At 45.6% G+C, this 27,911-nt stretch overlaps 1 protein-coding gene across 1 annotated transcript in view; it reads right to left on the bottom strand.

The window, feature by feature from the left end:
- Nucleotides 1-22,164: 22,164 nt before the first annotated feature.
- Nucleotides 22,165-27,911, bottom strand: part of PLXNA1 (plexin A1) — a 249,591-nt gene continuing 243,844 nt past the window's right edge. Inside the window, exon 32 of the mRNA XM_038772017.1 lies at nucleotides 22,165-22,826. Coding sequence (XP_038627945.1) covers nucleotides 22,731-22,826 — 96 coding nt within the window. The 3' untranslated portion in view covers nucleotides 22,165-22,730. The remainder of the gene's footprint in view (nucleotides 22,827-27,911) is intronic.

A 27,911-nucleotide genomic window follows, 5' to 3' on the forward strand; every position in this document is an offset into this window, starting at 1 on the left:
TCCTTCCAACCATGCCTCACATTGTGCCCAGATAGGGGCTGTCGGAAAAAGGTTCCCTAATTCCATATTAACATTTTACCCAATTGTGCAATGCAAACATCTGTTCTGGCAGGACAGGTGTATGGCAAAAGTCACTCTATAATACCCATTCAGAAATCCAATGATAATGGCCATATTCATTCATTCATTCATTCAATTGTATTTATTGAGCAAACTCCATATTCAGAATTCCATACTGCCTTTCCCTTGGTCCAAATGGCTTGTTTTATTATTATTATTATTACTCCTGTTAAATGCTTACTATGTGCCAAGCACTGTAGTACGCGGTGGGGTAGACACAAGATCATCAGATTGGACAAAGTCCCTGTCCCAACATGGTGCTCATAACATAAGTAGGAAGGAGGTCAATTAGAACCCAGGTCCTCTGACTCCCAGGTGTCTGCTCTTTCCACTAGGCCTTGCTGCTTCCCACCATTCTGCCCTTGCCCCTAACCCAATCTCATCCTCCTCCTAAACTTCACATTTCTACTTTCCCAATTAATTGATTAATCAATCAGTGATGTTCATTGAGTGCTTACTGTGGACTGTCTCCCTCCACCTTTCATGATATCTGCTTTCTTAAGACTTTTAAATCAGCATCACATGTCCATTTTGCCCAGAAGTCTTTTTCAATGCGACACCAGATCTCACAAGTACCTGGGCTCCCTTTCCCCTCCTCTTTCCTTGGAAATGTTGCCTTTGACTTTCAAATTCTCTTTTACATTCAGTCTCCCATGCATCCAACGCACATACCCTTTCTCTGTTTCCCACCCAAGTTTTAATGTGAATAAGCAAAAGTTTCTTTGGTTCGCTCTTTGCATGTTCTTCCCACTGGACCTGATATTGCTGCTACTTTAAAATCTCCTTATATGAAAAGTCTTCTCTCTTGGAGTTCGGATCAGTTCTCGCTGTTTCCCATCTCATTATTCTTCTGACAGCTCTTCTAACCACCACTGCCTTGAGCTTTTCTCCCACCCCACTCCCTTCTCCTTCTCTTCACTTTGCCTGGAAACTCCATCCTTACCCTTCCTCCCATGCATATGAGTCGAGTCAGAAAATAGTCTGGTTTAACCACTGCCAACCTGCCCTTACCCGCATCCAATTTTACATATTTTCAGGATGCCAATCCTGGGTCCCCAAGGGGTATAAAAGGAAGCTTTAAACAGTCACAATAAAAGATTCTCAGGTATTACCCACACATAACTTACCCATAAAAGCAAAAGGCTTCAGACTGCTTTATCAGTCTCATTTTATTTCTTAGAGACCACTTCCACAGTCCCTGGCTTTTATGCTGCTTTCAGTTTTCCCCTTCAGTTCTCTGTAGCATCATCTCATCTCCACCAAGAGATACCTAACATTTTCAGTTTTTCAGTCCACTGTCTACTCTCCACCAATTCTCTGCTTCTTACATACTGGCTCTTCAATAAATCAAGGGTATTTATTGAGCCCTTACTGTGTGTAGAACACTATCCTAAGCGCTTGGAAGAGTACAATACAATGGAGTTGGTAGACATGATCCCTGCCCCCAGGGAGCTTACAGTCTACAGGGGAGGAAGACATTAAAATAGATAATGGATGGGGGAATGGCAGGGTAAAAGGCCAAGTGCTGTGGGTAGGGTGGATATCAAGCCCTTAAAGGGTACAGATTTAAGTGCATAGGTGACGCAGGAGGGAGAGTAAGTCAGTTGGCACTCTAAGCTCCCTTCCCACCAGACCACAGCACTTTCCACCTTCAAAACACTTTTGAAAGTTCACCTCCTCCAAGAAGCCTTTCCCAACCAATTTTTATTTACTGAATCGACTGAACATAAATCCTGAGCATTTATGTATATATAGATGGATTTAGTTACCCTTCTATTCGTCTTGCTGCTACCTGTATCTTTGATCATCCTCCTGTTCTCTCCATTTGGAAATAATTTTGGGCTTCCTGCCTCACCCATTAGATTGTAAGCTGCTTGAGGGTAGGGACCAAGTCTTTTGCTTTCTATCTTTTCCTCCCAAGTGCTCAGTACAATGCTCTGCACACATTGCATGGTCAATGCATACCTCTGATTAATTGATTTTCCCTCTCTGGCCCTCGTTCCCTCTCTGTTCCCCTCTGACCTGACACAGTGCAGGCCTGGCCTCCATCCCACCTAAGAGACCATGAATTCTGATCACTTTAGGAGTAGTAGCAACTCCTCATCTTCTCTTCCAAATCTTCTCCTCCCAATGACTTTCCAATTACTGTTGCCAACACCACTATCCTCCCTGACTCACAAGTCCATAACCTTGACTCCTCTCTTTCAACCCCATATTCAGTCAGTCACCAAATTCTGTCAGTTCTATCTTCAAAGCTTCTTTCTCTCCATCTAAACTGCCACCATGTTGATCCAAGCATTAATCCTACCACACCTTGACTAGTGTATCAGCCTCCTCACTGACCTCCCGGCAACCAGCCTCTCCTCTCTCCAGTCCATACTTCATTGTGCTGCTCAGATCGTTTTTCTAAAACATCATTCTGTGCACGTCTCCCCATTCCTCAAAACCCCCCAACGGTTGTCCATCCATCTCTGCATCAAGCAGGAATTCCTCACCATCCATTTTAAAGCCTTCAGTCAGCTCTCTCCCGGTTTCTTATCATCACTCCTCTCCCACTATGACCCAGCCGGCAAACTGCACACTTCTCAAGCCAACCTACTCACTGTGCTTTGATGTCTTTAAATTTTATTGCTTCCCTCTACCTACTGGGGCAGATACAAGGTAATCAGATCCCACAGGTGACTCACAGTTTAAGTAGGAGGGAGAACAGGTACTTAATCCCCAATATGCAGGTAAGGGAATTGAACCACAGATAACTTAAGTGACTTGCCCAAGGTCACACAGTAGGTACGTAGTGGAGTGGGAATTAGAACCCCAAAGTCCCAGGCTCATGGTTCCTCCACTAGGCCACACTGCTTCTCACTACCTTAGGGCCTGTCTCCCCCAATAGATTATAAGCTCCTTAAGGGTAGGGTTCATGTTTTAGATCTTCCAGACACTTAGTATACTTCTCTGCACACAGTAAACATTCAATAAATATACTATTGAGTGGATTGATAATAATAGTAGTAGTAGCGATCGTAGAAGCATTTATTGACACCCACTTGACGCAATAGTAGTTGATGGTAGAAGCATTTATTGACACCCACTTGGCGCAATCCATCATATTAGGTGCTTGAGAAGTACAGAATAAAGAAGTAACATGTTCTCTTCCCACAAGGAGCTTATACTCTAACTGATAAGACAGACAGAAAAATATTTATAGCTAGAGTGGTTGTAATAAATTAACTGAGCAGGCTTATAGACTTAAATGCTAAAGAGAGTGCACGAGAGTTCGTAAATGTTAGAGATGGCTCAAGGGATGATAGAGCTCAGGAAAATGAATCAGTGAAAGCTTCTTCCCTCCTAATTAGTCGTCAAGACCCATGTGGGACATGGACTGTGTCCAACCTGATTATTTTGTATCTTACCCCAGTGCTTAGTACATTGTTAGCTCATAGTAAGTGTTTAATAAATATCATAATTATCATCTTTAACATTGTTGTCATAGGAGGAGGTGGTATCTTAGTAGGGCTTTGAATGTGAGGAGAGGTATAGCCTGTCAGATGAGGGGAAGGAGGGGGAGTCTGAGCCAGGGGAACAGCATGAACGAGGGGCCTGAGGCAGGAGAGTCAAGAGCAGGTACGATTAGAAGGTTGGTTTGAGAGGAACAACAACAGTGAGTTGTGGTGTAAGGAGTGAAGAGAATAGCCCCTGTCTGGGTCAGCGGCTTAGCGGGGGCTCTTGGATGGGCAAGGGACTATAGGGGTGAGCTCACTCCTGCCAGGCTAAGGGACTTGGCCAGAAATTCTTTCACATCTAGCGAGTTTGAGAGCCCAAGAAGGGTGGATGGTGCGGGGATGGGGCGGGGGGGGGGGGGGGGGGGGGTGGCAGGGGATACTCACTGTGCCCCTCTGGACTCAGACACTGGTTGGATTTTTTTTCCACCCCTGCTGGGCTCCAGGGTCATCTTGGGGCTTTTTGAGGTCAGAAGAAGCATTCAACCATGGAAGCCATGCCCTCTAGGTATCACAGTCCCTCCAAGATCCATCCCCTCAAAGCTCCATGCCAAATATACCCACATGTTCCATATGAAAAGTTGATATTCTTGGTGCCAACCACTAACCCCCTCCCCCCAACCCCGCCCCCTACACACTTCCTTCCTCCTCTGTACATATTCTAAAGAAAGCAGCAAACACACATGCTTCATTTGCTCTCAGCCTTTTTTCTCTTCTCGCATTCCTCCCTCAGTTGTTTCTGGGGGTCACTTATTTCTTCCCGATCTTGATCTTCCTTTATGCCCATCAATTCTTTCGATGATCTTTCTCCTTAGTGCATATTTGCCCCTAACTTTAAATCCCCTAGCTGCATCCCTCGCTCTGATCATCCCCTCCAAATGGCTTAAATCTTCCCTTATCGGGGGCCCATGTGAATAACTTCTCATTCATTCCTGAATGGCTTCTCTGGTTCTTTTGTCTTTCACTGAGTCCAGCTCATCTTCCAAATCCCTCTCCCTAAATTAACCATGTACCCAAATTCAGCATTACCGTAATCGCTCATCTGGGAACCTCCCCCTTCCCCTGTCAGAAAAGTGTGACCTATGCCTTGCCCGTCAAGTTTCTTGTGCAGATTACACCCAGCTGCCTTGCACGTTCCCCAGCTTTCTTGATCTTAATGCTCTGTAACACAGTTAAACTACCCAGGCACTACCCCCCACCCAACACACACCTAAGATGACCCTTTCTGTTAGCAACAAAAAGGAGTCTATGCCTTAAACAACTCACATCGTTCTTTGCTTGTCTGTGAGCCATTAATATGAATCATGGGACACTCCTCTCCTCCCCCTCACCCAGCCCTTCCACAATCCTCCTATCAATAATTCAATCAATCATATTTGTTGAGTACCTACCGAGTGCAAATCTTCAGAAATTACTACAGAAACAAAAAGACATGGATCCTGCCTTCAAGGGACTTATTTTATAGCCAAGACATGCAGATAGAAATTATTTATAAACAGTAAAAACAGAAAGAATCAATCAATCAATCAATCAATCAATCGCATTTATTGAGCGCTTACTATGTGCAGAGCACTGTACTAAGCGCTTGGGAAGTACAAATTGGCAACATATAGAGACAGTCCCTACCCAACAGTGGGCTCACAGTCTAAAAGGGGGAGAAAGAGAACAAAACCAAACATACTAACAAAATAAAATAAATAGAATAGGTATGTACAAGTAAAATAAATAAATAAATAAATAGAGTAATAAATATGTACAAACATATATACATATAAATAAGGGTATAATAGGAAGTCGTACAAATATGTCAGACTGAAATAGCTGAATGAATAATTGAATATTCAAATAAATATAGACGTGGACATTGTTGAGAAAGGTAAGAAATACCTAAGTCCTAAGGGTGCCTGTTGGGTTAAAGTGATCTGGGCATTGTGAATCAGGGCAGGCTTCCTGAAGAAGATGGGATTTTTAGGAGGGCTTTGAAGATGAAGAGAGCTGTTATTGGATGGATTTTAGTGGAGAGGGCATTCCAAAGCACGGGAACATTGTGAACGAGAGGTCAGAGGAAGGAGAGTGGAGTGGGAATACTTGTACCCGCTCTTCTGACCTCCCTACCATCTTTAATCACTCACTCTCTGATGGCTGTTTCTTTCATTCATTCATTCAATCATATTTATTAAGCATTTACTGTGTGCAGAGTGCACTGCACTAAGCACTTGGGAAGTACAAATTGGCAACATATAGAGACGGTCCCTACCCAACAATGGGCTCACAGTCTAGAAGGGGGAGACAGACAACAAAACAAAACAAGTAGACAGGTGTCAATACCATCATAATAAATAGAAGTATAGCTATATACACATCATTGATAAAATAGAGTAATAAATATGTACAAATAAAATAAATTGAGTATTCTTCATCTCTGCCTTCAAACACACCATGTCTCCCCTAACCTAAGAAAGTGTCTCTAGACCCCACTGCACCATCAAGCAATCACCCCAGCTCCCACCTCCTATTACTGCCCAAACTCTTTGAATGGGTTATATATCCCCATTGCCTCCTCCTGCTCTCCTCCGACTTCCTCCATTACCTCCACTGAGATCATATTTTCAAAGGTCACCAATAACCTCCACAAATCCAAGTCCAGTGGGCTCCACTTTGTCTTCGTCCTCCTTAATCTCTTTGTTGCCTTTGATAATGTATACCACTCCCTCCTCCTTGAAACACTTTCAGATCGTGATTTAAACAATTTGTTCAAGGACTTTGGACAGGAAGGGGAGCAAGGAAATGGGGCAATAGCGGGAAGGGGCTGTGGGGTTCAGAAAAGGCTATTATAGGAGGAAACCTTGCGTGTTTGAAGGCAGAGGGTAAGGAACCATCCACAAGTGAGAAATTGAGGATAACAATATGGAAGGGGAAAAGAGTAGGAGCAAGTGTTTCTAAGAGGTGAGTGGAGATAGAGTCAGAGATAGGTCAAAAGGGAAGATGAAAAGTGGAGGCAGGAGAATACCTCTTGAGAAACATCTGGGAAGGAGGAGAATAAGGATGAGGAAGGTGGGAGAATGGTGAGGAGGTGATGGAGGCCATCTTGGAAAATTCACACCTGGTGGTGGCTGTCTTGGGAAGTTCACACCTGTTGGTTTCTATTTTACCAACAAAGTAGTTAACATGGTCTTTGGGAGTTAAGAGAGAGAGTCAATGGGTCTTTGTGGGGCTTCAGGAGAGAGTAAAATAGATGGAAAAATTGGTGGAGGATGTGCGTGCGGATGATGAGCTAGGAATAAAAGAGGTGCAAGCAGAAGAGAGAGGTGAATTGGAGCAGGTCAGAGTGAACTTGAAGTGGCAGAAGTCGAGTCTGGTGTCTAGCAAGACACCTCATTCCTCTTCCCTTCCATTGCTCCACAGGCTACATGTCCTGCATTCTTGGATCTTATACTACACACAACTACTCTACAAATCTTTAACTTCAAATGGATTCATTTCAGGCCTCCCTTATCCTCTCTTCCCCTCCTGCTTGCTTTAGCCTTTGGCCTTTTCCCTTTGCTTTTCTGCCTCTTTCTACATTCTCTCCCTTTTCCTTCCTTCTCTGCTATTGTCTGGGCCTACCCATGCCCCTCTACTTGTCTGAACCTTTTCTCGAGCAGCTGGATGCACAAATTGCAGAACCATTCTCTCTCTCTCACTCCCCGCCCCTCTCCCCTACTCTTTTCTTCCATCTTTTCCTCCTCCACAAAGACCTACCCACATTGGCCCCTCCTGGCTATGGTTAGAATTAGTGTAACCCTTGTGCTGTCACCCTCTATGGCAGAAATCCAGGACACTGATCAGTGCTGAGAGTCCTCAGTGGACACACCCATTTACAAACATGAGATAAGGGGGGTTTATTAGATCCTAGATGATCACTAGGACCCCTCAGACTGATCCATCACTAGTTTTTTGGGGTGAGTGCAGGTCTCTTTCAGTCAGGGCTCTCTTGGGGACACTATGTGCCCAATCAGGTGACATTAGGGCAAGATGTAGATGCAGAAACTCCTCAGTGTTGTTAGTTCAATGCTGCAGTTGAAGAAACACCCCCACCAAGTGACATGCTTCTTAGGTCCCCAAGCCAGCCCATGCAAAACAGTATCTCTCCTGACCCCTTTCTTTCCACTGGGTGCCTTTTAGGCACTCCCAGGTAACTCAATGGGGGTGATTTCCATTTCTTCCCCCTCTAACGTTCTCTGGATTCCTCCTTTCCCAGAGCCATCACCCTCTGGAGAGGGCTCATCATCAGTGGCATTTATTGAGAATGTACTGTGTGTAGAGCACTGTAACTAAACACTTGGGAGAGCACAAAATACAACAGAGTCGGTAGACACGTTCCCTGTCCACAACGAGCTTACGGTCTAGAGGACGAGTTTACCGTCTAGTGGATGAGCTTATAGTCTCCTAAGGCTTTGCCTTTTCTGCTCCCGATCCCAACCCCAGCGAAGTCGGTTGTCCCCAACTCCGCGATCCAAAGGCTTGATAGCAAATCAGTGGGTGTGTTTGAGAGCCAGGTCAAACGTGCCATCCAGGTGAGGAGTGAATTTGGTCACTAGGTGGCAGCAACAAACTCCTTGTAAGCTTTCTTTTTACAAACAATTCCATACTCAGCCTGTCCACACCCTCCATAATTTTGTAAACTTGAGTCACGTCCCCTTTGAGTTTTGTCTTTTTGTTTGCTCTAGGGTGCGAATTTTTCATCTTGAAAGTTTCCTCCCTCACCTCCAGCATCCACTGATGGTGATGGCCAGGGATGTGGCACTGAAGGACCAGAATGACTCACTGCCTTGTGTATGTCATTGGCCATCCCCCTGCATGGACATGCCCCCTCACCTCAGAGTTTGGGAGGGAAGGGAGGACCTCCAGGATTTCACCATCAGAGGTGGGCCCCGGGTCTGACAGCCCTCATTCTCACTCTGCCAATCTAGATCCTAGTTTCTTCCCTAAACAAAGGAAAATGCCCCTGGATGGGAGGTATTAGCAGAAAAATTGTATGAAGTGTACAACCAGCTGAAAAGAAAGAATGGGGGCTGTTTAGTGGAGAAGAGGAATGGAAGGAGACATGGTATTACCTCCTTTGAAAGGAAGGGTGCCTTCCATTGTCTTTGTCTTCATTCAACATCCAGTCGCAGTGTGAGGCCAGAGTGAGTCTTCATTCCAGAATTAGCTGACAGGGAAGTAATAATAATAATAATATTTGTTAGTCTCTTACTATGTGCTAAGCACAGGGGTAGATATAAAATAATGAATTTGAGCACAGTCCCTGCCTTACACAGGACTCACAGTATAAAGTAGGAGGGAAAATGGGTATTGAAGCCCAATTTTACAGATGAGAAAATTGAGGCACAGAGAAGTTAAGTGACTTGCCCACTTAACAAGTGGCAAGTGGTGGAGCCATGATTAGAACCCAGCTATCCTGGCTTCCAGTTCCACACTCTTCCCACTAGATCACACTGCTTAAAGGGCTTTGGTCAAAGCCATCAAGCAGCATCTTGTTCCCCTGCAGAACCTGGAATACTAATGGATGGACTTTTTTCAGAGGAGGAAAGAAATCAGCCTATCCCCACCTCCAGATCAGCAACAGGGCAAGTGTGGTGAGGGTAGGCTGGAGAGAGGGGAGAGAGAAGGTGCTGCTGAGGCCTTCTGGAAAAGAAAAAGAAATCAACCCAAGTCCACAGCCCTTTGGCTCCCACCCCTGTAAAGGGCCACTCCTTGGTCCTTTGATCTCAGGAATGAGTAATGAGATACTGAACTTTCCCAATCATTCCCCCCTATTTCCTTGGCTAGCATTGATTCACCTGCTGCGCTCAGGATCAAAAGGAAAAGAACTTTGAACGCTGGTGGAATCAATGGTTTTCAAAGGTGAACTCTCCCCCTTGAGAGGCTGTGGCTGGCAGAGGTGGGCCAGCTCATTAGAACATTTCATCCAATCCTCTGTGTGGTCCACATTCAGTCAGATCCTGCCAGTTCCTTTCCTCTATGGAAGGGACAGCCCCTTCCACCCTCTCCACCCCTACTATCACCAGGGAAAGAGCTTGGCCCTGGGAGTCACAGGACCTGATTTCTAATCCCAGCTCCACCACTTCTCTGCTATGTGATCTTGGGCAACTCAATTAGCTTCTCTGTGCCTCAATTACCTCAGCTGTAAAATGGAGATTAAGACTTTGAGCCCTATGTGGGATATGGACTGTGTCCAACCTGAATAGCTTATTACAATGCCCAGCACATAGTAAGGGCTTTACAAATACCATTAAAAAGTAGCCTCTTTTCTGACCTCCAGCTTCTCCCCTTTAGTCTATCCTATTTAGAGCTGCATGCATGAATGATCACTTTCCAAAATGCCAGTCATAGTATGTGACTCCCCTCCTCAAAAACCTTCAATGGCTTTTCATTTCTTCTCCTATTAAAAAAAGAAATACTGGCCATCACCTTCAAGGCTCTCCATCACTTGGCTCCCTCTAACCCATCTGTTCTATTCTTCCATTACACTGTAACTTGGGATCTTCAGTCATACCAAGATACCTACTAACTCTAGACTGTAAACTCCATGTGAGCAGGGAACACATCGAACTCTGTTATATTGTTCTCTCAATACACCATAAGCACTCAGTAAATACATTTGATTAACTATTCCTCACTGTCTCGCTTCTTGGTTCATTCTTCACACCTTCCCCCAACCAGAATGTTCTCCACACTCAGCTTCGCCAAACCATGTTTCTCCCCTTCTTCAGATCCCTTCTGAAAAGCCACTTCCTCCAGGAAGCACTCCCTGATTCACCCCTTCACCTTTCCAGTCAAGGAATCCCCTCAGGCCTCATGATTTATCCGTTTATTTGTCCATTTATCATTATGCATTTTCCATTTGTCCTCTAGACTGTAAGCTCGTCCTCTAGACTCTGTGCTCATTGTGGGCAGGGAACCTATCAACTCTGTTATATTATACTCTCCCAAACGCTTAGTACAGTGCTCTGCACGCAGTAAGTGCTCAATAAATGTGATCGATTGGTAGATTTGCTATTGCTGCATCCACTTGTGCTTCTTATTTATATCTATTCTTCCTGCTTTTCAAGCTACTGCCTATTCATCAATATACATCTATTGTTTCCCATCATCATCAAAAATAGTAGTTATTGAGTGAGTACTATACAAAGAGCACTGCACTAAGCACTGGGGAGAGTATGCCGCTTCAACTACTATCTCTACACAAATGATTTCTAATTTTACTTCTTCCATCCTGACCTCTAATTGGATGTCCCGGTGACTCCTCAAACAACGTGTCTAAAATAGAACTCATCCTCCCACCCAAACTTGTCATCTTCCTGTCTTTTCCATCACTGTAGACAACACCACTCTCCTCCATCTCCCAAGCCTGTAACTTTGGCATTGTCCTCGACTCATCTCTCTCATTCATCCCACATATACGATATCACCAAATCCTGTCAGTTCTACCTTCGCAACATTGTTGAAAACTGTCTTTTCCTCTCCATCCAAACCGCTACCCCACTGATTCATTCATTCATTCAATCATATTTATTGAGCGTTTACTGTGCGCAGAGCACTGTACTAAGCACTTGGGAAGTACAAGTTGGCAACATATAGAGACGGTCCCTACCCAACAACGGTCTCACAGTCTAGAAGGGGGAGACAGACAACAAAACAAAATATATCAACAAAATAAAGTAAATAGAATAGTAAATATGTACAAGTAAAATAGAGTAATAAATCTGTACAAACATATGTACAGGTGCAGTGGGGAGGGGAAGGAGGTAGGGCGGGGGAGATGGGGAAGGGGAGTGGAAGGAGGGGGCTCAGTCTGGGAAGGCCTCCTGGAGGAGGTGAGCTCTCAGTAGGGCTTTGAAGGGAGGAAGAGAGCTAGCTTGGCGGATGTGTGGAGGGAGGGCATTCCAGGCCGGGGGCGGTGGGGAGTGGGCCGGGGGTCGACGGCGGGACGGGTGACAACGAGGCACAGTGAGGAGGTTAGTGGCAGAGGAGCGGAGGGTGCGGGCTGGGCTGTAGAAGGAAAGAAGGGAGGTGAGGTAGGAGGGGGCGAGGTGATGGACAGCCTTGAAGCCGAGAGTGAGGAGTTTTTGCCTGATGCGTGGGTTGACTGGTAGCCAATGGAGATTTTTGAGGAGAGTAACATGCCCAGAGCATTTCTGCACAAAGATGATCCAGGCAGCAGCATGAAGTATAGATTGAAGTGGGGAGAGACGGGAGGATGGGAGATCAGAGAGGAGGCTGATGCAGTAATCCAGTTGGGATAGGATAAGAGATTGAACCAGTTGATCCAAGCACTTAGCCTATCCCACCTTGACTATATATGAGAAGCAGCATGGCTCAGTAGAAAGAGCCCGGGCTTTGGAGTCAGAGGTCATGGGTTCAAAGCCCGGCTCTGCCAATTGTCAGCTGTGTGACTTTGGGCAAGTCACTTAACTTCTCTGGGCCTCAGTTACCTCATCTGTAAAATGGGGATTAAGGCTGGGAGTCCCCCGTGGGACAACCTGATCACTTTGTAACCTCCCGAGTGCTTAGAACAGTGCTTTGCACATAGTAAGTGCTTAACAAATGCCATTCTTCTTCTTCTTATTATTATTATATCATCCTCCTCCCTGACCTCTCTGCCTCTTGTCTCTCCCCACTCCAGTCCTTACTTTATTCTGCTGCCCATATCATTTTACTAAAACATCATTCAGTTCACGTCTCCCCACTCCTCAAAAACTTCAATGATTGTTCATTCACCTCAGCATCAAATAGAAACTCCTTACCATCAGCTTTAAAGTACTCAATCAGTTCGTGTCCCTCCCCTCCCACCCTCCGCCACTTACAATGCTGAATTCCTACTCTAGCCCAGCCCATGTCTCACTCCTCCAACGCCAACTTACTCACTCTAATTCAATCTCATCAATCAACCAATCAATTAATGGTATTTATTGAGCACTTAGTATTTTCAGAGCACTGTTCTAAGTGCTTGAGCATTTGTAAATAATGATGGCATTTGTTAAGCGCTTAACTACATGCCAGGCACTGTACCGAGCGCTGGGGTGGATACAAGCAGATCGAGTTGGACACAGACCCTGTCCCACGTGGGGATCACAGTCTCAATCCCCATTTTACAGATGAGGTAACGCTGACTCCTTGCTCACAACCTCTCTCTGACCTGGAACTCCCATTCATATATACACACAACTATTCTCCCCACATGCAAAGCCTAATTAAAATCATATCTCCTCCAAGAGACCTTCCTGGACTAAGCCGTCATTTCCCTTACTCCTTTTCCCTTCTGTGTCACCTACGTACTTGGATTTGTACCCTTTAAGCACTTCATAGTCACCCCACAGCATTTATAATGTGCATATCTATAGCTCATTTTAATGTCTGTCTCTCCCTCTAGACTGTACGCTCCTTTTGAGCAGGGAATACAACTCTTTTGTATTGTACTCTCCCAAGCGCCTAGTAGAGAGCTCTGCACCAGTAAGTGCTCAATAAATGCCACTGATTTATTGCTTGATATAATACAATAGAGTTGGTAGACACAATCCCTGCCCTGAAGAAGCGAGTCTAGAGGGGAGATAGACACTATTATTATTATTATTATGGTTCTTGTTAAGCACATACTATGTGCCAAGCACTGTTGTAAGCGCTGAGGTAGATATGAGTTAATCTGGTTGGACCCAGTCCCTGTCCCACAAAGCGCTCATACTCTTAATCCCCATTTTGCAGATGAGGTAACTGAGGCACAGAAAAGTGAAGTGACTTGCCTATGGTCACATAGCAGACATGTGGCAGAGCTGGGATTAGAACCCAGGTCCTTCTGATTCCCAGGCCCGTGTTCTAGACACTTAGCCATGCTGCTCCTGTAATAAATTACAGGTAGGAGGAAGAGGGAAAAGGAGATATGTATGTGAGCTAGTGCTTGCATTTTTAAGTAATAGGGTAGGAAGAGTTGCACATACATGCTTTGGGTGGTTGTGAATACACAAGTGTGTATTAATAATAATGGTATTTATTAAGCACTTACTATGTGCCAAGCACTGTTCAAAGTGCTGAGGTAGATACAAGGTAATTAGGTCGCCCACGTGGGGCTCATAGTCTTAACCCCATTTTACAGATAAAGTAACTGAGGTACAGAGAAGTTAAGTGACTTGCCCAGGGCCACACAGCAGACAAGTGGCAGAAGTGGGATTAGAACCCACATCCTCTGACTCCCAAGCTCAGTTCTTTCCACTAAGCCACACTGCTTCTCCAGCCACTCTGATCAGGTTGTCCCATGTGGGACTCACAGTCTCAATCCCCATTTTATACATGAGGTAAATGAGGCACGAGAAGTGAATTGACTTGCCCAAGGTCACACAGCAGATAGGTGGCAGAGCTGGGATTAGAACCCATGACCTTTTGACTCCCAGGCCCCTGCTTTACAATAATAATAATAATAATAATAATGGCATTTATTAAGTGCTTACTATGTGCAAAGCACTGTTCTAAGCACGGGGGAGGTTACAAGGTGATCAGGTTGTCCCACAGGGGGCTCACAGTCTTATTCCCCATTTTACAGATGAAGTCACTGAGGCACAGAGAAGTTAAGTGATTTGCCCAGTCACATAGCTGACAATTGGCGGAGCCGGGATTTGAACCCATGAACTCCGACTCCAAAGCCCATGCTCTTTCCACTAAGCCACGCTGCTTCTCTTGTCCACCAGGCCATGCTGTTTCATTATATCCTAAAAGACAACAATCAGATTTTTTTGCTTTTACCGTTTGTGCCTCAGTAGGTGCTCAGTCAGTTCTGGTGATACTGAAACTTGTAACTTTTCACGAAAACTGAGGGCATTCTAGGGAGCCTTAGTGCAGATGAGAAACCATCTCTAGGAGATTACGGTTAATTTCTGATCAAATTGCTTAGAATAGCATACAGTGACTCTCCCTAATGCATGTACATATTAATACCCAATGAGACATTGCATGTATATAAATGGTTATTTTCTATTGAAATGGCTCAGAACGTAACAGATTAATATCTGATTATTAGAACACTTTAATAAATGAGCAGGCATAGTTCAACCAACATAGTGTTGATTTATTTAGGATACCTACTGCATAATTGTACCTGATACAATCTGAAACAGGCTCCTGAGATTATCACACTGGGACAGCCTCTGACTGATTTCAGGTATAGTGTTGCTTTACACTTAACTAGTTGTGATTAACCATACATATCTAACACTGATTGTGAACTCATAATGCTGGAGATCCAGAATTGATTAAATGGTAGTGTAACAGCCCAACCCAAACTGCGTTTTTTTCTATATTTGTTTCTGATGCTTCATCTTCCTACCCAAACCCTATCTTTCCCGTTACTCCCATCACTGTAGACAACTACACGAGCACCCCCATCTCACAAACCCATTACCTTGACATTATCCTCAACTTATCTCTCATTCAATCCTCATATTCAAACTGTCACCAAATCCTATCAGTTCTACCTTCACAACATCATTAAAATCCACCCTTTCCTCTCCATCCAAACTGCTACCACACAGATCCAGGCACTTACCCTATCCTGCCTTGACTAATTCACTCATTTCATTCAATCGTATTTATTGAGCACGTATTGTGTGCAGATCACTGTACTAAGCACTTGGGAAGTACAAGTTGGTAACACATATAGACGGTCCCTACCCAATAGCAGGCTCACAGTCTAGAAGGTTGACTAATGTGTCAACCTCCTCCCTGACCTGGCTGCCTCAGGTCTCTCCCCTCTCCAGTCCATACCGCACTCTGCTGCCCAGATTACTTTTCTAAAAAAAAAAGTTCAATCCACGTCTCCCTACTCAAGAACCTCCAGTAGTTGCCCATCTACCTCCACATAAAACAAAAGCTCTTTACCATCAGCTCACTGTTGCCACTTCCAGGATGAAGAGACCTGAACTGAGAGGAACATTCTCATCCTGATTTGCATACTTCTTCACAATGCTTCCTAAATCTGAGTGAAAAGACTATTTTTGCTTGGAGAGGCTCCAGAAAGCATTAGATGGAAAGATAACAGCTCTGATCACAATAATTGCCCCTTGAATCAATCAACCAATAGTAGTTATTGAGTGCTTACTCTGTCCAGAACACTGTACTACGTTTGTGAGATAGTACAATCCTTCCTCAGACATATCCCTGCTTTCAAAGCGCTTACAGTCTAGTAGGGGAGACAGACATTAAAATAGATTTAAAGTTAGAAAAACAGTGTGGTCTAACAAAAAGGGCACAAGACCGGGTGTCAGAGGACCTGGGTTCTAATCCAGCTCCACCACTTGCCTGCCGAGTGACCTTGGATAAATCACCTCATTTCTCTGTGCCTCAGTTTCCTCACCTGTGTGTAAAACGGGAATTAACTGTTCTCCCTCCCCTAAGATTGTGAGACCTGGTGAGACAGGGACAGGGTCCAACCTGATTACCTTGTATCTTTCCCAGCACTTGGAACATAGTCAACACTTACCAAATACCACAGGGATTATTATTATGAAATTACAGGTAGAGGTAAGCACAGAGTTCAACAACATATACCTAAATGATTATGGGAGGTGGGGAGGTCAGGTATGGGAGTTTCCAAGTGCTTAGGTAGTGGAGAAATGTTGAAGTAGCAATAGTGGGGGGAAATGAATATGTAGGACACATTTTCCAAAGTGCTTTGGCATCAGTGATCTCATTTTAGCCCCACCTCTGATCTGTGAGGTCAGTAGAGGCAAAGATTAGCATTCCTATTCTGCAGGTTAGGAAACTGAGGCCCAGAGAGGTTAAGTGACTTGCCCAGATTTGCCCAGAAGGCATTTGACAGAGCTGGGACTCAAACTTGAAGTCTCCTGGCTCCTGCATCTCTGCTCTTTCCACCAGGACAACCTGTCTTTGATGGGTGGAACAGGCTAAGTATCCCATGGGCCCTCCATCACTCCACCTTTCCCAGCAAACCCACAAAAGAAAAAACAGCACAAGCAACAAAATTTAGCAAAAATGTTTAATCTCTCCTTGATGCGTGTGTTTATTTACAAGTACTAAATCTGAAGAACATTAAAATAGGAAATAGCAGGATATTTACACAAAGGGCAAGAAGAGCCACTGGCACAGTTGCTTCAAATGTGAAACAATCGCATAAAGTTATCATAACTCTTTATTATACTATTAAAATGATCTGACTTTTCTGTTTAAAATTTTAACCACATTAAAGGACAGCTAATTGTGCACTTCAGCTTAAAAAATATATCTATTCCATTGAGGGAGAACAATGACTTGCTCTGGGCCATTGGGGTCTCCCATAGCCAACTGGGAAGGGCGAAGGTCACCAAGGAAGGGGTGAAGGTCAAAGGGGAAAGGATGGACTTGAAAGGAAACCAGTTGGAAGAAATTTGACCCAGAGACAAGAGGGCTTCTCTCTTACTACTGACTCTGAAGAAAGGGGGGGCAGTGTAAGAGTCTTAGTGATGGGGGGTGAGTGCATGAGAAGGGGAGTGGGGAGTGTGTGTGTGTGTGTGTGTGAGAGAGAGAGAGAGAGAGTGTGTGTGTGTGTGTGTGTGTGTGTGTGTGTGTGTGTGTGTTGGGCAGGGGAGGTGTAATAGTGGGAAGTCCAGTCTAATTTTAAGTAAGGTACCAAGAGCTATGCATCACTGCCCTCTGGAACAGCATTCCAAAGGCATCAATGGGCATCTGAGCTCCTCTCCTAATTTAGTCTTCTTCTCATTGTTGGGAAGGAGTGAGTGGGGGGGGGCGGGTGTGTGTGTGTGTGTGTGTGTGTGTGTGTGTGTGTGTGTGTGTGTGTGTGTGTGTGTGTGTGTGTGTGTGTGTGTGTGTGTGTGTGTGTGTGTGTGTGTTTTCAATTTCCCATTCCCTCACCTGTGTGAAACCAGGAAGGCCAGAGAGGACTAAAGTGGTGGCACGAGGTCTGGCGAGGCGATCACGGTCAGGAGCACTGAGGGTCCAGAGCAGAGAGGACAAGAGGGCTCCAAGTATGAGGTAGCTTCAGGTCCCCTCCGCGATGCCCAATCCCCTTGGCCAGGAAGATTGTTTCAATATGACATGCCAAAAGAAAGCACTAGCAGAGACTGTGAATAACTTGTGGGGTTTCTGAGGCAACAGAGACCCGAATAGAATTTTCCTGGACCCTTTCCAGTCGGCCAGAAAGGAGCAAAATCTGCTTGGAAATCAGAAAGCCTTTTTGAGAACTGAACCTAGGGAACACTTCTGCGTGGAACTAAAGTTCCTTCCACTCTCCAGACCACTACCACATCTAAAGACCACCACCAGAGTCAGTCATCAGAAATCGGTGACATCAGTGAGCAGACACGAAAGTTACTAGGTGCCATTTGTCCTGGAGTCAAGTAGATGGGAAGCCCTGATAGAGTTGGTAACAGGGCTTCATGCAGAGTTGACACCAAGCTGAGAGAGAATGACTTGGAGCATCCATTTTCCTCTCTTTTCAGTGTCCACAGCCAGTAGCAGGTTCTCTCTTTTTCTTCCTGCCCTTCTCTTCATTGGTCCCATCCTGTGGTGTGATGACCCAACCTGTGGTGAATGGGTACATCCCAAGAGGAAAGAGAGAGAGAGAGAGAGAGAGAGAGAGAGAGCATCTTTGTTTATGACTCTCTGAATCTGAGTGTGTTTCTGATGGCTGTGGTAGTGGATGCAAATGTTCCAGGCCAGATCTCATTTTCTGTGGGCCAAATGATTTCCTGATCAATTGGCAAGGCAGGATTAAAATATTTAAAGTGCATTTCTGATCAGGAGAGAGGCCACCTATCGAGGAGCCTAGCTGTGCCAGGCTTTGGACTCCGCTCACAGCAGCAAGGGCTGGAAGAAGCCCTTGCCAGGCCTCCTCTCTGACTTGTGCGCCTATGACAAAATTGCTCCAAAAATGAAATCTTGGTCCCTGTGACCAGGGAATAGGGCAGAGGCTTCTGGCTTTAGGTTTCCAGGGCTAAACTGTGTTCTGAAATGGGATTTGAGAATTCTGGAGAGTGAATCAACTACAACTGCAATACGAAGGGTCGAAGTCCCTCGCATGCTTGATCTATTAGTTTCATCACCTGAGCCAAACTGTGGAAATTGGGCATATGAGTCACTACACAAGTCTGTAGATTAAAAAATAAACAAACAAAAAACTCCAAATCACTCATTTAAATCCCAACACCCTAAAAATGACGGTTCCTAAATTGCAGGCCCCCAGCCAAGTGCTCCAACCTTGTAGCCCCATTTATTCCATTTCCTTTTGGTTGATGGTGTAATACCAAAATAGTACTTCCTGAGTCAAAGGTCACAGATTCAGCAATAATCCCCACCCCTCCTCCCCCGCTGCTCCCCCTCAACAGAGGGCTGTACTTATGACTCACAAATTGTACTATTAGATTTCAAATTGTTTTACGGGCTCAGAAAGGAGAACGGAAGAATACATTTTAAGGTCAGAGTGAGGTCCCTACAGACCCAAGTTATAAAGAGAAAGAAGAGAAGTGTAGTTTGGGGAACAATTCACAAGGGAACGTTTCACGGCCCGGAGACGCAATCACCTCAGAACAACGGATTCCCTTCGTTTTGACTTCCTGGAAGCCCCAAGAGAACTGACATTTGAAGAGTGTGATTCTGGTGGTCTCTTGACAGTTAGCTGTCCTTTAAGTAAATATAAACCTTTAGTACCATTTTCTAGAAGTAAACTGTAGAAGTTAAATCTATTTTGCCTTTTGTTTCATTGTACAAGAAGTGACAAATTAATGAAAATTAAAAAAGGTCTAACAACCTCTAGTATTCAACACTTGCAGTTTTTAAAAGATCAACTCAGACTAAAATCTAGCACAGTCATGCAGTAGTCCACAGGTCCTACACAGCCTCGGACTCAGAATTTTTGTACGGTTTTTGTTCCTTTTTCCATTAAGTTTCAAAATAAAATTACAACATAATTAGAGGTGTGCAGGCTTCAAAGATTGTTCCGCTTGATGATAAATTCTTGGAAGGTTCTTCCAGACCATTTGGTATTTTTCCACGGGCTTAATTTTCTTATTCTATATCTGTTTTTATTTTCTCCTTCAGTTAACTATACACCACCCCACTGGGGCTGAAGATTTATGTTGTAACCACACATATATATATACACACTTTTTAATTAAAAACTTCATTTGTTCTTATTTGCCCACTAAGGGAATGAACGGACCCAAACCACCTTCCAGCTAGCCAGGCAAGTCCATCTCGCTAGAACAGCCCAGTCCCAGGCTCTTCTGGACCAATATCAAGGCCAGCAGCAGCCCCGATTCTCCAAACAAAACTTCCATAGCCCATGCTGAGTTTGGAGCAACAGTTTTGCAGATGGGTTCATTGTTTCTGATGGTAAAGCCACTGAGAGTTTCACACAGAATTTTCTAAAAACCCCAACACCACCACAAGGTTCACAGGATATCGCTGGATTTTAAATTATACAAGAGCTTGAAAATCACCTGGAGACAAGAACGAGAGGGAGAGAGAGATGGAGAGTGCGAGGGGGATGGATTGGGGAGGGGGAGAGAGAGAAAAGGGCCATCTTGGCATATTTTATTCTTCCTGCAGGATAGGTTTAGGGGTGGGCTGCTGGATGTTTGTGAGTTGGCAAGTTTGCTCAAAGTGTCTGTCTGCTGGTCAGAATCCTTAGAACACTCTCTCCTTGACCAGATCACTGGAAGATGAGTCTGTTGTGGGAGTCCACGGCCCAATGCCCCAGGAGCTCTGAGGCAGGGACTCAAGAGGGTAAGCAGAGTTCACCAGTGGTCCTATCTGAAAGGAATATGGTGATAGCTGGTCCTGCCTGCTTATCTTTTATAAATAACTAGGCTAATGACCCTCCTTCTACTTGGGTGGATGGGAGGGAGGATGCAGAGGACTCACCCAGTCTCACATCCCACATTTCCTGATGGTGGCCATCTTCAGGTAAATGGGAAAGACCAGTGACTGGCTTTCTTTTACGCTCCCTCACAGGCCACATAGTTTTCCCTATTGACCAGCTTCCCGAGTGCTCTCGTGATCCTTTCCCTGTGCTCTCACAGTGACTGCAGGGCCACAGGTAAGAGAGAAGAGCAGCGTATGACCCTGATCAATGTGTCCTTCTCCCATTGGCTAGGCCAACTCTTCTTCTGTCCAGATTCATTTGAAATCCACCTCCGCCCACAACAGGGTCCACTCCAATTCTCCAAGAGGCTGGTGGGCGAGCGGAGCAGAGAGCAGTTTGCTGATTGGCAAAAATGAAAAAGTGCCTAACTACACCGTACCTCTATTTCCCTCCAGGTTGGGATTTGTTGTGATAAAAGAGGGAAGGAAAAGAAATCCACTCTCACTAACTAGACAGAACAGTGCTCCCCCACTGGCCCCTTCCCAGGGACCTAATAAACACCGGCCCACACCACTCCTGACTTTTTTGAGAGAATGGGGTCATCCCAGGTATTTCCCTGACCTCCAGCCGAGCAGCTTGGAATTCTCTGGACTCTGCCAGAGAACAAGTTAAAAGAAAAACCCAGGGGCTTCCGGCAAGCAGTCAGGATCCTGGGTGAGCCGGGAGGCTGAAAAGATTCAAATCTTTTCTGGAAGTGAAGCTAGGACAACTGGAAAAACAATAACAACAAAAACCCCCAAAACCACCAATTAATTTCCTTCCCATTATTTTGATAGAAGACTATGACCAGGCATCCAAAATGGTGCTCCAGCAGAGGCCTTCTGTAGTATCAGGTGAGCCCAAACCAGGCCCACTTCATATTCCCAGAAAGGCCTAGTGATAGGGAAACAGGATCACACAAGACTTCCAACAGTGTTCCTCCTCGACCCTCCAATCCATCCCAAGGCTGTGGGGCCAACATAATGCAGAGGAAAGAGCTGGGAGTCTCATTCAGGAAACTCTTCAGTTTTCCAACCAAAGGATAATCGCAGGCTTCTGAGTGGGCTGGAAGGAAGACCAATGTGGTTTAAAGGGAGTTGGCTCATCCCTCCTTCCTTCAGCACATCTGCTTTCACCAAAACGACCTCATCTTGCACTCCCAGAGTCCAAGCAAGCAAGAGCTTTGAAGAACCCTCTCCCCACAAATCTGTTCTTCCTCCCCTGCCCACCCTGACCCCCATTCCTTTCCTTCCTTTAAACAGCAGGGAAACTCAACGTTTCCTACACCTGCACAACTTTCTTCACATCAGGCATTCATTTTTTGCTCAACAATGGTCAGAAAAAAAACATGGCACTGGACAGAATTTTTTTGTCGTTATGGCATAAACCTCCTGGAATCCCTCCCCCCGGACAATCAGCTCACAGTTCCTTTTTTTTGGGGGGGGGGGGGGAGAACTTCATTTGATGTGTAATTAAAAGCTTTCCTCCTCCTCCCGGTCCCCCCCCATCTCCCCTTCATTGCATTCCACTCTTCTTTACCAGTAGGGTTTTCTTAAAGTAAAAATTTGACCTTATGTAAAACTGTGCAAATAGAGCAATTTACTAATTAGTGGTGATTGAAATGGAGAGGGAGAGAGAGAAAGAAAAGGAGAGCAGGGAGGATTGGTAGAGGAAGAATATAATCCCATTTGGACAAATCCAAACCAAAAACCGACATGAGAGGGGGTGGAAAAGGGAAAACAGGAAGCCAACCACATAATAACCAAATGAAAACATTGTCCTAGAAGGGAATGCAGGCAGCCCCGGGACCTCCCATCTTGGCCTGGATCAGAGAGGGCAGGGAATGTGTCTGTTTATTGTCACTTTGTACTCTCCCAAGCGCTTAGTACAGTGCTTTGCACACAGTAAACGCTCAATAAATACAATTGAATGAAGAGAGGAGTCTGGGCCAGGGCCTGCCAGGAGGGCCTGGCCTTGCTCCTTGGCTCTTTTCAGGCCATGTCCTACTTCACTCCTCAGAGAAGTCTCTCTTTATATGATAGTCCTCTCCTGGCAGATCATTTTTGTTGCTTGCCGGTGTTCAGTGTTTCAGGAAGGGGCCTTGTGGGCTTCCCCTCCCTGGCCCCTGAGAATGCTGCTGCCATCGCTGCCACCTCTGTTGGCCTCTCTCTCTCTCTCTCTCTCAGAGTCCACTGCTAGGAAAAGTCACCAAGGCCTCCCTGGCCTTTTCAGCTGCTCAGAGCCATCGTGTCGATCACCTGCTCCAGCTTGCTCCGCAGCCGCTGCCTCCGTGCCTGCTCGTCCTTCTCCAAAGCAGCTAAAATCTGTGGGGCGGGGAGGGAATGGAAGAGGAAAGAGAACGAATGAGATGATCCCAGACCGCCAAGCGCCATAGCTCCAGACAACCACCTTTCGGGGGAAAAGAAATCAAGAGTTGGGGCACATTCAGGATTCTGCGTAAGCTCCCCTCCCACCCTGTGGTCCAGCCAGCAAAGACCAGGAGGTGCCATGGTCCCTCAGCCAATCCCAGTCTGCCGAGCCAGGCCAATTGGATGATCCACTCAGGGGATGCTCACTTGATCTCCGCTTCTGGGTTTCAAAGTCAGAAGAGGGTTTTTTGGGGGTAGGGAATCTCTTCCCTCCTTGCTCCCCAAGTTGGGCTCTGGACTCCAGGATGGAGTTCCGGGGCAGAACGAGGAGTCCAGGGAAAAGTGGAGCCTGAAGCAGGACATGACCACTGCTAGCCAGAACAATTCAAAGGGACCATTGTCGGCACCAGCCCACCCATCAGCAGTGGGGAGCCGCTAGCCTAGGGGCCCTCCTGGTCCAGTAAGAACTCTTGCCCAGGCTCACAGACAGGCTGCCACCCAGGCCAGAATGACACCTCATCTCTGGCTGTCATGGTGGATGTGCAGGTGGGAGCCGGGACCTGGGGTGGAGGGGGAGGTTTTAGAGGTGGCACTTGTTAGGTGCTTGCATGTCATTATTATTATTATTATTATTATTATTATTATTACTATTATTATTGTATTTGTTAATCTCTTTCTATATTTCAAGCACTGTTTAAAGTGCTGAAGCAGATCCGACAAGCGCATCAGGCACAGTCCCTGTCCCACATAGGGCTCACAGTCTAAATTGGAGAGAGAACGGGCACTGAATCCCTATCTTACAGATGAGGAAACTGAGGCACAGAGCTGTGAAGTGATTTGCCCAAGTTCACACAACAGACAGAGTCAGGATTAGAACCCAGGTCCTCCAACTCCCAGGCCTGGGCTCTTTCCATTAGGTCACGTTGCTCCTCATATGTTCCCAACAAGGCTTCCCTGGGACAGCCAGTGTGGGTTAGCGTAGACAATGGGTGATGCTTTGAGGTTCCGACTCTGCCCATGTTTCCTGAGGTATCCTTGTGTGGATATGGAGGTATTTGCTAGGCAGAAGATGAATCTTGGAGATGAATCAAGAATCAAGAAGATGAATCAACAGATACTGCCTTGCTTAGTTATGAACTGGGATAACTAATGTGTTTATGGATGGATCACTGCAGGGGCATCTTGTGAAGATACTCATGTTTGGAGCTCATATTCCAGCTCGGAATCCCTCTCGGCTGTTTTGGAAGGGTCGCCTCTGCTCCTGATGAATGCCAAATATGAGTCTTCTCAAGCCCCCCTTCTTCTCCCTACCATTAAAGTTACCTTTTCTGTATTACTGATTCTCAAGATGATTAGCCACCAGTCGAGTGATTTTGCTTGCCAAAATCCTCGAGTGACCTGCCTGAGAATTATTTGTAAACAGATCTGTGGCTCATTTCCGCAGCTCTCTGATCAAGGGGACACTGCTACAGCCTGGGCACCCGGCGTACTGCTGGGTGGTCCAGTAAAGTTCACAGATAGTCACTTCTTGGTTCATGGGGGTCACATTACGTGAGCAGTCTTAGGGAAAATGACTCAATGGGCTATGGGGTGACAAAGAAGAAGCGGGTCGCTAAAAGTAGCCAAACAGAGAACCCCTAGATTTCCTTCGGACTCCCAGTACTCAGTGAGCCCCATCTTGGCTCAGCTGAGGTGTTATTACCAGGCCGGCAGCCTGCCCACAATACAGAAAGCATCAGCCAATGACGTCTCCCACTCAGAAACTCATTTCGTTGCACAAATTAACATTCTTTACAGCTTGGTCAGAAGGCATGTGCTGCCCTGCTACTTGCAAGAACTAATCTTTAAGCAGATACTCAGAAAAGGCCAGGAGAGGCTGGTGGGGCAGTGGACGTGAGTTTGCCATGGGATCGTGGAGATGCAGTAAATGGAGAGGTGGTGAGAACTACCAAGCATAGGACACAGGTGACATACTCACTCCTGTGGCTCTGCCCAAAGGGTTCTAACACTAGATTCCAAGGAGCAACTGACTCTCCAGAAACATATGCCCCTGCCCAGTGCCACAGTTTGGATCAGACCCATAGTTCATCCAGCCCAGGATTCTGGGTTCTAGGCAAGTTTCCCTCCAATTGAGTGCCAGTTCTTCCAAGGTGCTCTCCTTCCATTCTGTGGCCCAGCCAGCATTGAACAGGAAACTCCATAGTCCCCCAGCCAATGAGGATGGCTGATTCCAGCCTGGGATTTGGTTAAAAGGCGTGGGCTAAACTTGAAATGTGTAGAACACATTTATTTTTCCAAAGTCAATCAATCAATCAATCAATGATAGTCACTGAGCACTTACTCTGTGCAGAGCACCATACTAATTACTTGGGCAAGTACAATACCGTAGAGCTGGTAGACACGATCCCTCCCCATAAGGAGCTTACTGATTAGAAGGGGAGATAGACATTAAAATGAATTACAGATAGAGGAAACGGCAGAGTATAAGGATATGGAGATAAATGCTGTGCTGCTGAGGGTGGGGTGGATATCAAGTGCTTAAAGGGAAGCAGCAGGGCTCAGTGGAAAGAGCACGGGCTTTGGAGTCAGAGGTCATGGGTTCAAATCCCAGCTCCGCCAACTGTCATCTGTGTGACTTTGGGCAAGTCACTTAACTTCTCTGTGCCTCAGTTACCTCATCTGTAAAATGGGGATTAAGATTGTGAGCCCCTCCGGGACAACGTGATCACCTTGTAACCTCCCTAGTGCTTAGAACAGTGCTTTGCACATAGTAAGCACTTAATAAATGCCATTATTATTACTATTATTAGTAGTACAGATTCAAGTTTCATTTTAACCCCAACATTCCTGTGAGGTGGAGACACTGGTATTACTCTCCTCATTTTGCAAAGGAGTAAATAAACGCAGTAAGGTTAAGCAATTTTCCCAAAGTCCTATGGCAGTCTGGTACACACCTAAGCCTGGAACCCAGGCCTTTTAACTCCCAGACCTGACCTCTCCTTAGTCTACTAGGCCCCATAGAGAAGCAGCATGACTCAGTGGAAAGAGCCCGGGCTTTGGAGTCAGAGGTCATGGGTTCAAATCCTGGCTCTGCCAATTGTCAGTTGTGTGACTTTGGGCAAGTCACTTAACTTCTCTGTGCCTCAGTTGCCTCATCTATAAAATGGGGATTAAGACTGTGAGCCCCCCATGGGATAACCTGATCACCTTGTAACCTCCCCAGTGCTTAGAACAGTGCTTTGCACATAGTAAGCACTTAATAAATGCTATTATTATTATGAAGGATCTTCCATAGCATCTTCCTACTCCCCAAGGACCACCACTACACTCCCCTCCTCTTACATAGCTGTGAAGCCTCCAGACCCCTCTCACGACCACCAACCAAGGCCTGATCCCACCTTTGATAAAGCACAGTTAGCTGGTTCTTCTTGAGCAACTCTCCCTGTCTCACTCTGGTAGCTGGGTCTCTGTACAATTCCTGTCCCCAGAATGAGGTTTAGTAGCTGGCTAGGCCACCTACAGCTCTCGCTCTCTCCTTTCAGTTCCCTGTTTCCCCTCCCCATTAGATTGTGAGCCCCATATGGGAAAGGGACTGTTGTCAGCCCTGATTAGCTTTTATCTACCCCAGTGCTTAGTACAGTGCTTGGCACATAGTAACTGCTTAACAACCATCTTGGAAGCAACATGGGCTAATGGATAGAGCACGGGCCTCTGCGCTCCCAGCTCCACCATTTGCCTGCTATGTTTCCTTGGGCAAGTTACCTAACTTCTCTGTGCCTCAGTTTCATCAACTGCAAAACAGGGATTCAGTACCTATTCTACCTCCTACTTAGAGACTGGGACTGTGTCTGACTTAACTAACTTGTCTCTACCCCAGTGCTTAGAACAGTGCTCAACACACAGTGAGTGCTTAACAAATACCATTAAAAAACCCCAGTACAACGACTATTATAGGTCTTCTATTCTTGTATTTTCAAAGCCTCTCTTTCCACGGACACGAATGTTCCTCAGACCCCAGCTTCCAAAAATGTCCAGAGAGGAGAGCAAATTCTGTGTGAAACAATGGTTTAAGGTGTCCACTTATTCTCTTCAGGCTTCATTCACCTTTATCACCCTATTTTCTTACCCTGTCTCATGATGTCCCCAGAGCACTATATGACTCTATCTTGGGCTATCAAAATTAGAAAGAGTCACGGGTCTTAAAGGGGCATATCAGGTGGCAATCAGATCCCCGCTACCTGGGTAAACTGAGGACCACCCAACCTGGACCATTCAACAAGCTGGTTTATATTTCCTCAGGTGATATTTTATCATTCTTTTTTTGTTTTTTCCAGAATCAACAAAAGACAAGAGAAAGCCATGGGGAACCAAAGAAATATTCCACCCATTGCAAACCACATGGAGAGAGAACCAGAAATTACAAAGATGCAGAGACCCCAATGAAAACTAATTATGATTTCTATTCACAGCCAATGACAGTGCGTTATTGCACTGAACAACAGAAAAATGATTCTCTCTCATTCTGCATCAAAGGAGGGTGCAGTCAGGCTCCTCATAATTGTGTGTAATGAATGAAAACAAACAAAGGGAACAGCTGCAATTTATTAATCCCATTACTAGTAAGAAAAGATGTTCCCTGTAGCTGTGAATGCCGGGGGCCGGGGTCCCATGCTTTGGCAGCTGTCAGTATGCACTTAACCCTTAAGGGAACTTGAGTGAAGACCACCCATAGCCAGCCATTTCAGAAGTACCTCTCCATAGTCAACTCTTACTGTGGAGGTGTTTAAAGTGAGCCCTGCTGTTGGTCCAGAAGAAAGAGCGCTGAGCTGAGAATCAGGACACCTGGGTTCTATTCTCAGTTGTGCCTGCTTGAATTACGCCTTCGGTGGTGAAGATTTCTGACTGAAGGAACCACTTTAGGTTGGAGGGGCCCAGCAAAAATCCAAAAATATAGGTGGCTGATGGGGGTGGCTTAGACTGCAGCAGTTACCAAGGCAACTGCCTGCTGGGTGGTGGCACACCGCACAGCATTCGGTATTA

The sequence above is a fragment of the Tachyglossus aculeatus genome, chromosome X1 (assembly GCF_015852505.1).
Source record: "Tachyglossus aculeatus isolate mTacAcu1 chromosome X1, mTacAcu1.pri, whole genome shotgun sequence".
Taxonomy (NCBI): Eukaryota; Metazoa; Chordata; class Mammalia; order Monotremata; family Tachyglossidae; genus Tachyglossus; species Tachyglossus aculeatus.